The sequence below is a fragment of the Alexandromys fortis genome, unplaced genomic scaffold, assembly GCF_014885135.2.
Source record: "Alexandromys fortis isolate MF-2015 unplaced genomic scaffold, M_Fortis_MF-2015_v1.1 scaffold_13, whole genome shotgun sequence".
NCBI classification, from domain to species: domain Eukaryota; kingdom Metazoa; phylum Chordata; class Mammalia; order Rodentia; family Cricetidae; genus Alexandromys; species Alexandromys fortis.
The window spans coordinates 917,806-932,191 of NW_026067908.1; the positions used below are offsets into that span (position 1 = coordinate 917,806).

The 14,386-nt window shown below is 38.2% G+C and overlaps 1 protein-coding gene across 1 annotated transcript in view; it reads right to left on the reverse strand.

Moving 5' to 3' along the window:
• Nucleotides 1-903: 903 nt before the first annotated feature.
• Nucleotides 904-14,386, reverse strand: part of LOC126498082 (selection and upkeep of intraepithelial T-cells protein 2-like) — a 30,037-nt gene continuing 16,554 nt past the window's right edge. The window contains exon 7 of the mRNA XM_050136435.1: nucleotides 904-989. Within this exon, the coding sequence (XP_049992392.1) occupies nucleotides 904-989 (86 nt within the window). The remainder of the gene's footprint in view (nucleotides 990-14,386) is intronic.

The following is a 14,386-nucleotide window of genomic DNA, read 5'->3' on the forward strand; positions in this document are numbered from 1 at the left end:
CATAAGGTAAAAGGATAACCTTATGAAAAGGACAATTTAAAAAGCACATATATATATATATATATATATATATACACACACACACAGCATATATACACACACATAAGCTGTATTAGTTATTTTTCTCATTGCTGTGACCAAATAACTGCTAAGAAGAAACTTTAGAGTGTGAGGATTTATTGCCCATAATGTTATAACTGCACTTTAAAAATAATTATGTACACATTTGTGTATATTTATAAAAATAATCACACATTTATCCATGCATATTCTCATATATAGAAGTATAAGAAAATGAATGTGTTTCTATGCATATACGAAACGATGCATATAAACACACTTTCAATTATGAAAGTAAACTTAGTATGTGTGCTAGTGATGATACAAGCATATGTGTGTACTTTTTGTGTAAACAGTATAGTATCTTTACATAATACATATGTATTAGTTATTATCCAAGATGATGGGACCAAATACCTGGAAAAAACAACTTGCAGGGATGATTGATTTGGCTAATAGTTCAAAAGAAAGTACATCATGGTGTGGCAAATCCTGCTGGTCACGTTGTGGTCAAAGTCATCACGCAATGTTCAATGAATGCTGGTACTCAGTTTGTTTTCTTCTTTGTAATATTTTTTAAAATCTTTTCGAAATTATACTTTTATTTAGTGTTTGAGAACTGCATACAATATATTTTGATCATATTCATTCCCATCCCTTAACTCCTCCCAGATACCCTCATCTCTCCTTGTCCTCCACCAAACTTCTTGTGGTTTTGTTCTAAAATGGAAAAAAAATATAAAAACAGAGTTCACTGTTCTAATGTCGTGAAGAAACACCATGACCAAGGCAATCTTATAAAAGAAAGCATTTAACTGGGGACTTGCTTACAGGTTCAGAGGTTTAGACCATTAGCAGCATAGTGGAGAACATAGCAGAAGGCATGACAGGCATGGTGCTGGAGAAGTAGTTGAGAGCTCCATTCTGATCTGCCCACAGAAAAGAGGCGTTAGAAAGCTCAAAGCCTAAGGCCGTGATACCTGTCCTCCAACAAGGTCACACCTCCTAATCTCCAATCCTTTCAAACAGCTCAATTTTCTGGTGACCAATATTTAAATATATGAGCCTATAAAGACAATTCTTATTCAAACCACCACAGTCATCATAGTTTACAGGGTTTATATCTGGATGAGATTGATTATTACTTTCTCTTCTGCTAGCATATAGAGCACCTTCCATCCATATGAATGCTAGCCAATACGTAATAAGACTTCTAGTAGGGTAGCAGTAGATTTCTTCATAATCTATGACACAAATACACGATGTCTTCAGCAACAGGGTCTTACTTTCAAGTTCCAGAGGATAACCAACAACACTGGCTATACTTTCAATGTTGGAAGTTCTATGGGACCTTATTGACCAAAAATATAAATGATACTATATCTATATTTATCTATCTACATCTATTAGAAAGCTTCTATGATATAGTAGGTTTCTATATGTTTTTGTTTTCAAAAGTACTTTGGTGTTCCTCCCCTTTGGCATTGTCATTCACTCCATGCAGTGAATTGGTAAAAAACTGCAATATATAAGAAACATGGGGTTTTGGAGGATGGTCCTAATAAGGTTCCAGACATTTGCTAAGGTTGGAAAAAGTATATCAGTGTTAGTGGTTTTACAATGAAACTCTAAGAGGCCATTTTGAGACTGTGAATGTGAAGTAAAAGAGATCATTGGAAGTTGGAGATACCAGGGTTCTCCACCCAGAAACACTGTGCACATGAAAAGGCATAAGTCCAAGGGAGAGGCTCACTTGCCTCATGTGGAATAACTGGTAGAACATTGATTATATCATGAGGGGCAGGTGCTGACATGAAGCAACAGGTTTTAGGTTTTCCCCTGCTGGGCTCCAGCCTTGCTTTGGCACAGTATTTCCTTACTATGGTTCAATTTCCTACATATTGGATGAGAACATTTATTTTTGACATTGAGTATTTAAAGTATATAACACATCTGATTTGATAGTATCTCACAGTTAAAAGTTTGCTTTAAGTCTCATAGGAGTTTTTTTTTATTTTTTATTCTAGGCATTTGAACAGTGTTAAAATTGTTGGATTTAAAAGACTCCTAACACAATAAATCCATTTTGCATTATGAGATGGCCATGGGCTTTTGAGGACCAGGGAGGAAATTTATGACTTAAAAGTAATGTTTTGGTATTTCAAATTGAAAAGGGGTAGACATATGATAGTTAATTTTTGTTATCACTCTTACATAATTTAAAAAAGGGACAAACCTCTAGATTTTTTTTCCTTGAGGAATTTTCAAAAAGGCATAACTAAATGGAAAAACTTACCAGAATGTGGGCAGAACCCTTCCACTGACTGTGATCCTGGGTTGAATAAAAAAGCATAAGTATATAGATCATTATTTTTCATCTCTCTGCTTTATGATCCCCATATATAATATGACCAGCTACTGCCAAAATGGAATAAAAATAGCTAAATTCAGTAGTGTTTCTTTGTCCTGAAGTCAGTTTCATCCTCTTCACCAAGGGCTTCTTGTAATGTCCTGTTGACCCAGGAGTCTGAAGTGTCATAAAAATATTTCCCATACTATATAACCAAGCAGGATGGTTACAAAAGCAAATACCAAAGAGATCTGGAGAAACTGTGAAACACGGCCATCACTTTGTTCTTTGCAAGACCACTTCATGAATAGGAAGAAAAGTTTATTGGGGAATCCAACTGCTGAGACAGTCCCAAGAGGGGTCAGGGAGAAGAGCAAAATGAAGCAGAAGCAAGCAGATATTGGGGTTCAAGGTGAAAATCAGAAAAGCAAAACAGCCAAACCATTAGAGACATCTTACCACTATCAAGGCTGGGTGACTGTAGACTGAACCCTGAGACACTATTTCCTCCCATCATATATTCCCCTCTAGTGCTTGGATGAAAGGCGTGTGACTCCCTAGTACTGAGATTAAAGGTGTGAGCCACCACCACCTCGATTTCTTTCTGCATTGATCTTGTATAACCCAGGTTGGCCTTGAATTCACAGAGATCCATCTGCCTCTGTCTCATAAATCCTGGGATTAAAGGTGTGTGACACCACTTCCTGACCTCTTGTGGCTTAGTTTTACCCTCTGATCTTCAGGCAAGCTAAATTTATTAAAAGATAAATAAAAATCATTATAGTGAACCATTATGTGATTGCTGGGCATTGAAATCAGGACCTTTGGAAGAGCTGACAGTGTTCATCACTGAACCATTTCTCCATCCCAGAAGAAAGCAGATTTTATATAACAGTCAGCAAGAAGAGTATCTAAGATGATATAAGCTATCTGGATTAATCAGAAATTAGGATCCCTTAACCAATATAGTTGATCTTTTTGAAGAAGGTTAAGGGAGGTTCCTATTTTGTAATATTAGTTTAAGATATGTTTCATTTATTTATGCTGTGGAATATTTGCTTATTGTTAAGAGATATGGGCTTGATAGAGGGACTGCTAAAGTAAACCAGCCTAGCTATCTTTATATTTATTTATTTAAAAAGAAAAGAAAAGAAACTATCCTTTTTCACTATACACACCAATCCAAGTTCCTCCTCCCTCCACTTTCCCCACTCCCTCCACTTACCCTCCCACCCCATCCACTTCCAATCCTCAGAGGGGGCAAGTCACACTGCTCTGTGGAAGGTCCAAGGCCCTCCCTTCTATTTTCAGTCCAAGCAAGGCATCCAACAAAAGAAAATAGGTTTCCCAAAGGCCAGTACATGCAGTAGGAATAAATCCTGGAGACACTACCAGTGGCCCTTCAGTCTGCCCCAGCCATGCAACTATTGTTCACATGCTTGTTCCTTCCCAGTTTGGCTGGAGTTGGTGAGCTCCCACTAGCTCAAGAAGACTGTTTCTGTGGGTAGACCCATCATGGTCTTGACCTCTTTGCTCATATTCTCATTTCTCCCACTCTTCAACTGGACTTTGGAAGCTCAGTTTAGTGCTCTAATGCGGGTCTCTGCCTCTGTTTCCATCAGTAGCTGGATGAAGGTTCTATGGTGATATTTAAGACATTCATTAGTCTGACTACAGGGCAAGTCAAGATCAGACCCCCTCTCCTCTATTGCTTAAGGTCCTAGCTGGGGTCATCCCTGTGGATTCCTGGGAATTTCTCTAGAGCCAGGTTTCTGCTAAATCTATAATGGCTCCTTCAAACAATTTATCCCTTTCCTTGTTCTCATCTCCATCCTTCCTCCATCTCAACTATCCCATCCCCTCAAGTTCTCTCACCCCTCCCCTTCTCCCCTCTTCTTTCCTTTTCACCCTTCTTTCTCCCCCCACTCCCATGCTCCCAGTTTTGGCAGGCGATCTTGTCTGTTTACAATTTCCAGGTGGATATATATTTGCTTTTTCTTTGGGTTCACCTTATTTCTTAGCTTCTCTAGGCTCATGCTCTATAGGCTCATCTCCTTTGTTGATAGCTAATGTCCACTTATGGGTGAGTACATACCATATTCATCCTGTTGGGTCTGGGTTATCTCACTTAGGATAGTGTTTTTTAGTTCCATCCATTTGCATGCAAAATTCAAGATGCCATTGTTTTTCTGCTGAATAGTATTCTCATGTGTAAATGTGCCACATTTTTTTATTCATTCTTTGGTTGAGGGGCATCTAGGATTTTTTCAGGTTCTGGCTATTAAAATAAATAAAATAAATATGCTACTGTGAACATAGTTGAACAAATGCCTTTGTAGTATGATTGAGCATCTTTTGGGTATCTTTTGGACATTTGAGATTCTTCTGTTGAGAATTCTCTGTTTAGTTCAGTACCCCATTTTTTAATTGGGTTATTTAGAATTTTAATGTCTAATTTCTTGAGTACTTTATATATTTTGGAGATCAGTCTTTTGTCTGATGTGGGGTTGATGAAGATATTTTCCCATTCAGTAGGTTGCTTTTTTTTTTGACTGTTGCAAGGAGGAGTGGGCTGTATCCCAGCTGCCCGGCTAACTTACACCCGAAATAATCACACAGAAACTGTATTCATTAAAACACTGCCTGGCCCATTAGCTCTAACTTCTTATTGGCTAATTCTTACATCTTAATTTAATCCATTTCTTTTAATCTGTGTATTGCCACATGAATGTAGCTTACTGGCAAGATTCTAACCAGCATCTGTCTCAGACAGGAGATCCATGGTGTCTCTCCCTCTGCCCCTCTTCTCAGCATTCAGTTCTGTCTTCTCCGCCTACCTAAGTTCTGCCCTATCAGGCCCAAAGCAGTTTCTTTATTAATTAGCCAATGAAAGCAAGACATGAACAGAACCTCCTACACCAATTGACTGTGTCCTTTGCTTTACAGAAGCTTCTTAGTTTCAGGAGGCCCATTTACTTATTATTGCTCTCAGTGTCTGTGTTACTGGGATTATATTTAGAAAGTGATCTCTTAAGCTCATGCATTGAAAACTACTACTCACTTTCTCTTCTATCAGATTCAGTGTGGTTGGATTTATATTGAGGTCTTTAATCCATTTGGACTGGAGTTTTGTGCAAGGGGATAGTTATGGATCTATTTTCATTCTTCTACATGTTGACATCCAGTTATGCTAGCACCATTTGTTGAAGATTCTTTCTTTTTTCCATTGTATAATTTTAGCTTCTTTTTCAAAAATCAGGTGTTCATAGGAGTTTGGATTAATATCTGGGTCTTCAATTTGATTCCATTAGTCAACCTCTCTGTTTCTATGCTAGTACCAAGCTGTTTTCATGACTGCTGCTCTGTAATAGATATTGATGTTAGAGATGGTGATGCCTCCAGAAGTTCCTTTATTGTACAGGGTTGTTTTGGCTATCCTGGGTTTTTTGTTTTTTCATATGAAATTAATTATTGTTCTTTCAAGGTCTGTGAAGAAGTTTGTTGGGATTTTGATGGGGATTGCACTGAATCTATAGATTGCATTTGGTAGGATTGCCATTTTTACTATGTTGATCCTTCCTATCCAAGAGCATGGGAGATCTTTCCATTTTCTGGTATCTTCTTCAGTTTCTTTCTTCAAGGACTTAAAGTTCTTGTCAAATAGGTCTTTCACTTCTTTGGTTAGTGTTACCCCAAGATATTTTATGTTCTTTGTGGCTATTGTAAAAGGTGATGTTTCTCTGATTTCCCTCAACTTTTTTATGATTTGTATATAGGAAGCCTACTGATTTTTTTTTGAGTTGATCTTGTAGCCTGCCACATCACTGAAGGTATTTATCAGCTGTAGGAGTTTTCAGGTAGAGTTTTTGGGGTCACTTATATTTACTATCATATCATTTGCAAATAGCAAAAGTTTGACTTCTTTCTTTCCAATTGGAATCCCCTTGATTTTTTTTTTTGTTTTGTTGCTATTGCCAAAACTTCAAGAACTATGTTGAAGAGATATGGAGATACTGGACAGCCTTGTCTTGTTCCTGATTTGAGTGGAATCTCTTTGAGTTTCTCTTCGTTTAATTTGATGTTGGCTGTCGTCTTGCTGTATATTTCTTTTTATTATAATTTAGATATGTTCCATTCCTTTATCCCTGATCTTTCCAAAACCTTTATCATGAAGGGGTGTTGGATTTTGCCAATTGCTTTTTCAGCATCTAATGAAATGATCATATGTTTTTTCTTTCAGTTTATTTATATGATGGATTACATTGATAGATTTTTGTATTTTGAACCAGCCCCACATCTCTGGGATGAAGCCAACCTGATCATGGTGGATAATTTTTTTTAATGTGTTTTTTAATTCAGTTTGCCAGTATTTTTTTGAGTATTTTTGCATCCATGTTCATGAGTGAGATTGGTTTGTAATTCTCTTTCTTGGTTGAGTCTTTGTGTGGTTTTGGTATTGGGGTAACTGTAGCCTCATAAAAAGAGTTTGGCAATGTTCTTTCTGTTTCTATTATGTGGATCACTTTGAGTAGTATAGGTATTAGCTCTTCTTGGAAGTGCTGGTAGTTTTGCACTAAAGCCATCTGGCCCTGGACTCTTTTTGGTTGGGAGATTTTTTATGACAGCTTCTATTTCTTTGCAGTTTATAGGTCTTTTTAAATTGCTCACCTGGTCTTGATTTAATTTTGGTATATGGTATCGCTCTAGAAATTTGTCCATTTCTTTTACATTTTCCAATTTTATGGAGTACAGGTTTTTGTAGTATGACATAATGTTTCTATAAATTTCCTCAGTGTCTGTTGTTATATCCCTCTTTTCATTTCTGATTTTGTTAATTTGTATGTTCTCTCTCTGTCTTTTGATTGGTTTGGATAAGGGGTTGTCAATCTTGTTGATTTTGTCAAAGAACCAGCTGTTTGTTCCACTGATTCTTTGTATTGTTTTCTTTGTTTCTATTTTATTGATTTCAGCCCTCAATTTGATTATGTCTTGTCTTCCCCTCCTCTTGGGAGAATCTGCTTCTTTTTGTTCTAGAGCTTTCAGGTGTGCTATTATCACTTATGTGAGGTTTCTCCATTTTCTTTTCTTTTTTTTAAAAAAATTATTTATTTATTTATTAAAGATTTCTGTCTCTTCCCCACCGCTGCCTCCCATTTCACTCCCCATCCCCCAATTAAGTCCCCCTCCCTTGTCAGCCCAAAGAGCAATCAGGGTTCCCTGCCATTTTCTTTAGTGGGCACGTAGTTCTATGAACTTTCCATTTAGCACTGCTTTCATAGTGTCTCATAGGTTTTGTTCTGGCAAAACTAGTAGCTAAAGGCATGCCAGAAGGTAGTGGGTTGGGAGATATTTAGAGCTAGTCCTCCAAACAGTCTGGAAATGGGGTGTGCAGCATCCCAAAGAATGGAGCACTAAATGCTTTTGTTACTGTGAGAACCAAAGTTATATTTTAAGTTTTAATTACTGTGCTTAAGAGATCCATAAAACAAAAATACCTCCAACCTTCAATTCCCTTGCCCAAGTACAGATTCTTCCTGAAATTCTGGAGGGTACTTTTTTTTATGTAAAATAGCAAGCCATATATTTTTTTTTCCCTAAACAAGTTTGTTTGACTCACCTGCTGTGGATGTGCTTTCACCACATGTAGGCAGAAGGTATGTGGGCAGGATTACGTCAGTATATTTGCTTGCCCATGATTGGACTTGCCTTAATAAGCCTCTGAAAAATGTGACTTGTGGTCATTTTATGGGAACTCTGTAATGAACCTGGCCAGAGTCCATCACCTTGGCCAGTATTAAATAAAGCTTGCTTCATCTTTGCCTCAAAATTGTGGTAGTGGTTTTATTCTTAAATGATGCAATTAACATTTTTTTTTGGCTCCAGCAAGATTCAGGCCACCTGAAGGTCTATCTAACAGGTCCAAGCTTGGCAAACATGGCACCAACAGGTTTTGCTTTTTGTCTTTCTCTCCTTTGCTAAAACCATTAGATTACATTCATAAAGCTAGCCCTCAAGTGCTATCCCTACATTTGGCCACTGACTCATTCCTGAGACATAAAGGTCTTACAATCAAAATCTTGTTGAAAGGTTCTTGATTTCTCCTTGGACCCACTGTGTCCATCTTTTTGTGATATTGCTTAGCCACATGAAGTCCAGGGAACACCCTCGTCTTTTGCCCCAGCCACCTCTAGCAAAGGGAATCTTTTCCCTCCATTCCAAATAAAAACTCTAATACACACCCAGTGTTACTGATGCATCCTAACACTCAAAAATACTTTATCCTCTCTAAAAAAACTAAGCAAAATGGCAATCTTTATAATTATATGAGCGCAAGGATCGAAGAAAGGATTGTTTCCTCCTCACTTCCCACCTCCCCTTTCTACCTGTCTCTGCTTGCTTCTTATTTCTGGATATCCAACCTACTTCTCTGCCTGCTTCTAATTGCCTCTCCAAGATTTCCCTTGCATTCTTCTTTCTCTCTGTTTAGCTTTCTGTGGTATTTTGAATGTCATTGGTCACCATAAATTTTTAGAAAGTGGCACTATTAAGAAGTCTGGCTTTGTTGGAGTAGGTATGGCTTTGTTGGAGGAGGTTTGTCAAGTGGGATTGGGTTTTGAGGTCTCGTGTATGCTCAAGTCTTGTCCAGTGTCTAAGTCCACTTCTTGTTACTTCTGATCAAGTTATAGCCAGCACCACGTCTCCCTGCAAGCTGCCATGTTCCATGCCATGATGATAATGGACTGAACCTCTGAACTGTAAACTGCCCCATCAATTAAATAATTTACTTTTTAAGAGTTTCTGTGGTGATGGTGTCTCTTCACAGCAATAGAAACCCTGACTGAGTTTCTTTCCCCAGGAACAGCAATATATTTTATGTCCCTGTCATCTCATACCTTCGTTGTCCTCTCCCTCCTCATCAGCCACTTTCTTAACATTTTCTTCTGCCCTGAAACTAGATGTCCATCTACAGACTATGTAATGTCCTAGCTCTCACCTGCAATCTCAAGGCTTCTGAACTCCCTCTTCAGCTTGCACAAACACAGATTGCCCCAAATCTCATAACCTATACTTCCAAAAGTTTATCCCCACTTTCCTTAAGAGTAACTTCATTTTTCATTCTCTCTCTCTCTCTCTCTCTCTCTCTCTCTCTCTCTCTCTCTCTCTCTCCCCCTTGGACTACACACACACACACACACACACACACACACACACACACACCTCTGCCCTCAGATGGTCCTACAGAATCTGGATAATGACTGACATAGTCTCCTATTCCAGATCAACATTACAGCTTCCTTGATTCTCCAACAAAAATACCCTAATGTCCGTAGGAAGCATCCAGAGAGAGTAATGTCCATGTAATTAATATCCAGTGAGCAAATAATAAAACAAAAATGTGGGAATGAGACATAAACATTGCAAACAAGTGTTCTAAGGTGTATGAAAGTCTGAAGACGTGACAAGCTAAGAAAGTTCTGAGGGTCTAAGAAAATGACTTAAGGTACGTAAACACAAATTCTCAAAATATAAGAACGATATTTAAGGTATGTGAAAACTGGGAATCATTTCAGAATTTTTTCCTCTTTTATTATGTTGTTATGTTAAGACCCTGAAAGTTCAGAGTTTTAGAATTATCGGTAGACTTCTGATGAACTAGTAGAACACTGACTACGATTCATTCACAAGTTCAAGATTTAAATTTTTTTTATAAGTATAGACTTAAAGGTGATTCTCATCAGGTTAAAAACATCTCTGCCCAATCTACATACTTTCTAACCCCAAGCCATAGCTTTTGCTATCACCTGAAGGCATGAGTTTGCTCCAGCTGTTTTACAGACACTTGATAGCTGCCTTTTCTACAATGTGAATTTCAGTACAGATTACGAGTAGTGGGAATGCTAATATATGTAGTGACATTTCAAATGTATTTTAATAAATAAAGACTGCCTGAAGATCTGAGAGTGAAACAGTCCTACTGGTCAGCCTTACAGACCAGATTATAGTAAGACACACCTTTAATCCCAGTAGCCACCCTGGTTGCCATAGAAATAGGGTGGTGCATGCCTTTAGTCCTAGTGGTGCATGCCTGGAGAGGAATATAGTACAGGGTGAGAGAGCTCCCAGAGGCAGTCTCCTTCTGAGTTTCCAAGCGGTAGGATCACCATTTCAGGCTGAGGTCAAGGTAAGAGCCATTGGCTGACTGTTTTGCTTTTCAGATCTTCAGGTTGAACCCCCAGTTTCTGACCCTGAATTTTTATTAATTGTGCTTCAAATATATTTAAAATTTTTGTAAACTAAGTATTCATATAAGCATCAGGGTGTTGGAGGAGTCATAAGACTTGGATTTACAGGACAAATGGACTCCAGATATGTACAATCTAAGCTTAGCACCTATTATTAATTATTACTTCTCCTAGGTTTCAGGGAGGAAAACAAATAATACACCTCTCCCTTTGAAGAGATAACCTCGTGTATTTAATATTCATGGTTTCCTAGTGCTTATCTGTTAACACAAGTACCTACATCTCCTCTTTTTTGTTTGTATGAAGGGAAAATACTGGCTGTAATAGAGGCCAAAGTTAAATGCTCACATGCATGGCCATTCTAACTAACATAGGCAGTCATAAGCGAATTATAAGAATAGTTAACAGAGGGCCAAGGAATAAGGAAAGCCCTATTATTGTGTCCTCATTGTTTCTCCAAGGTCTCGACTTGATATGTTAAAGTCTGGTTGTCTCCCCAAAGTTATTGGCTTCGTCTTCATCTTGAAACATTTCCTCCAACGAGTTAACTGTCCATGTTCAGATGCTCTGGGATGTCGTCCACATTAGATGTGTTGAAGCAGGAAACATTGGGAACTTTATTCACTTTCTGGAAAGAAACAAACATAACCTTACCCTCATGTTACAAAAACATCAGGCCCTTTCCACTGATTAGTTTTTAGATCTTTTCATTTACCATGCACTTTAGGTTGCATCTCCTTTAGGGAAAAATGCTTTTAGGCAGCAGCAAAAGTATTATCCTTTAAAGTGAAAACAACTAAAGATAGCATTGCAAAATGTAGCATAGTATTAGGTGCATGTATATAACATCTTTTTATTTTTAAAATCTGTAATTTAAATATTTCTTGGTGTCATTCCACAATAGCTTGATCCTGTGGATTATAGGGGGTTTCAGTAACATAATTAATATCTTACAAACTATAAAATATTTTAAAGCATTTTTTAGTAAATCAGGATCATTGTCAATTGGTGTGGGACAATGGTCTGTAGTCTATAAATTATATTTTAAATAATTGCTGATTGGCCAGTAGCCAGGCAGGAAGTATAGGTGGGACAACCAGACAGGAAGTAGAGATGGATCAAGGAGAACAGAAGAATTCTGGGAAGAGGAAAGCTTGGTATGCTGTCATGATCTGGTCACAAAGCAGCAAGATATGACTGCCTTGCCAAATAGGATACTGAGCCAGGTGGCTAACATAGACAAGAATAGTGGGGTTAATATATGTTATAAGAGTTAATAAGAACCCCGAATTAATGCTCCAATCGGTTTATAACTAATATAAATCTCTGTGTGATTTTTTTGGGACCTAATGACTGTAGGTACTGAGAAGGACAGAAACCCTGTCAACAGTCAATATTTAGTTGTAATTGGAATCCAAAAAAAAAAAAGTTTAAAATTTGACAAAGTCTAGTTTCACATGAGACACTATGGTATTTTTCTAGAGCTCCCAGGGCCCCATGCCATGTCTGGGGCAGTGTTCTGCAGCTGACTAACTGGGAAGTGGCACTGTGCATGCCTGTAGTACACTCCAAGCATGGGTCTCTACACACGTTAATAGTAGAGAAGTCACAAGACACAGACAGCCCTAGGTATAGATACGATGTTGATGTGAAAACCACTCACTAATTATGCACTAGAAGCTTCGAATACTGTATGAAATAGCCTTCAATACAGCATAGGCGCTCATGAATCTCCTCCAACTTTCTCTCTTGTCAGATTCTGATTGTTCATGTCAGACCAAAGGAAAGCACAAAACTAAAACAACAAATAAACCTACTTAATTAACAATGGAAACTAATTTCTAAAGGTTTAAGTTTAAGGCTTTAAATAATACTTAGGATTTTTGAATTTTAGAACAATTTTAATTTTGAGTTCAAGAAGACTCTCCTACTAAATAACAGAGTTTGAAGTCAGGAATAGTAATGCCTCCAGAAGTTCCTTTATTGTATAAAATTGTTTTGGCTATCCTGGGTTTTTTGTTTTTCCATATAAAGTTGATTATTGTCCTCTCAAGATCTGTGAAGAATTTTTTTTTTTTTTGAGACAGGGTTTCTCTGTAGCTTTGGTGCCTGTCCCAGAACTAGCTCTTGTAGACCAGGCTGGCCTTGAACTCCCAGAGATCTGCCTGCCTCTGCCTCCAGAGTGCTGGGATTAAAGGCGTGTGCCACCACTGCCCGGCTCTGTGAAGAATTTTGATGGGACCTTGATGGGGATTGCATTTAATCTATAAATTGCCTTTGGTAGAATTGCCATTTTTATTATGTTGATCCTCCCAATCCAAGAGCAAGGGAGATCCTTCCATTTTCTGGTATCCTCTTCAATTACTTTCTTCAAAGACTTAAAATTCTTGGCAAATAGATCTTTCACTTCCTTGGTTAGAGTTACCCCAAGATATTTTATGCTGTTTGTGGCTATCTTGAAAGGTGATGCTTCTCTGATTGCTCTCTCTGCTTCCTTATCCTTTGTGTATAGGAGGGCAACTGATTTTTTTGGAGTTGATCTTGTATCCTGCCACATTACTAACGGTGTTTATCAGCTGTAGGAGTTCTTTGGTAGAGTTTTTGGGGTCGCTTATGTACACTATCATGCCAGCTGGACTGGGACTGAAAAAGCATGGGATAAAACTGGACTCTCTGAACATGGCAGACAATAAGGGCTGATGAGAAGCCAAGGACAATGGCATTGGGTTTTGATCCTACTTCATGTTCTGGCTTTGTGGGATCCTAACCAGTTTGGATGCTCACCTTCCTAGACCTGGATAGAGCGGGGAGGACCTTGGACTTTCCACAGGGCAGGGAACCCTGACTGCTCTTTGGACTGGAGAGGGAGGGGAAGAGAAGAGTGGGAGGAGAGGGAGGGAAATGGGAGGCTTGAAGGAGGCAGAAATTTTTTTCAATTAAACAAAAAAAAAAAAAAAAGAAGAAGACTCTCCTACCAGGTAAAAGGATATTTAGAAGTACATGAGAAATAACCACAGAAAAAATTTTTACCTACTTATGAATTACAAAAATAGGGAGAATTTCAAAGACTGGCTGTAGGTTCTATATGTCCTAGTTACAAATGTTCCTGTACTAGATGTTAGGACTCTTTTAACTTTTCTCCATGAAAGGGCTGTTGATCAACCTATACTGTGTTATTCCTGCTGTGTGGGAAAACAAAAAGCTAAGCATTGAGACAGCTGAGCCTTGGAGCACAGGTGGGGCTTATGGAGCCTCGCCTGCACCTCCATGGGACTCAGGGTTCTTTACAGACCTCATCTGTCTGAACCTGAGCATTGGAAAGGATGCCCAGTCAGGACTTGCCAAAATATGTCCTACAGAGAATTCTCTCTGTCAAAATGATCTTCCTGGGAGGGTCAGAGCATAAATTACTGTGCTCCATCTTGCAAATTAATTGACAGGAATTTTATCTCACCTTTCATGGGCTCTCTTTACATTAGCTCCTATGTGCTTCAATTAACAAGATCTATAGCTGCTTATTTAGGAAATCAAGGATTGAATTTTACAAAGTTGCAGAAATGTTGTTTTGCTTATTTTGCTCTTCTGGATCTTAACAAACTTCAATAATTGTTTAAAATGCTTTTTCTCAAGGGTCTGAGAAGAAACCATTTTACTCTCTCATTTGTGACTGCAAACCCTTGGGGGAGAGAACCAAACTCCCACTCCCTGCTTCTATGTAAGAAAAAAATTCTTA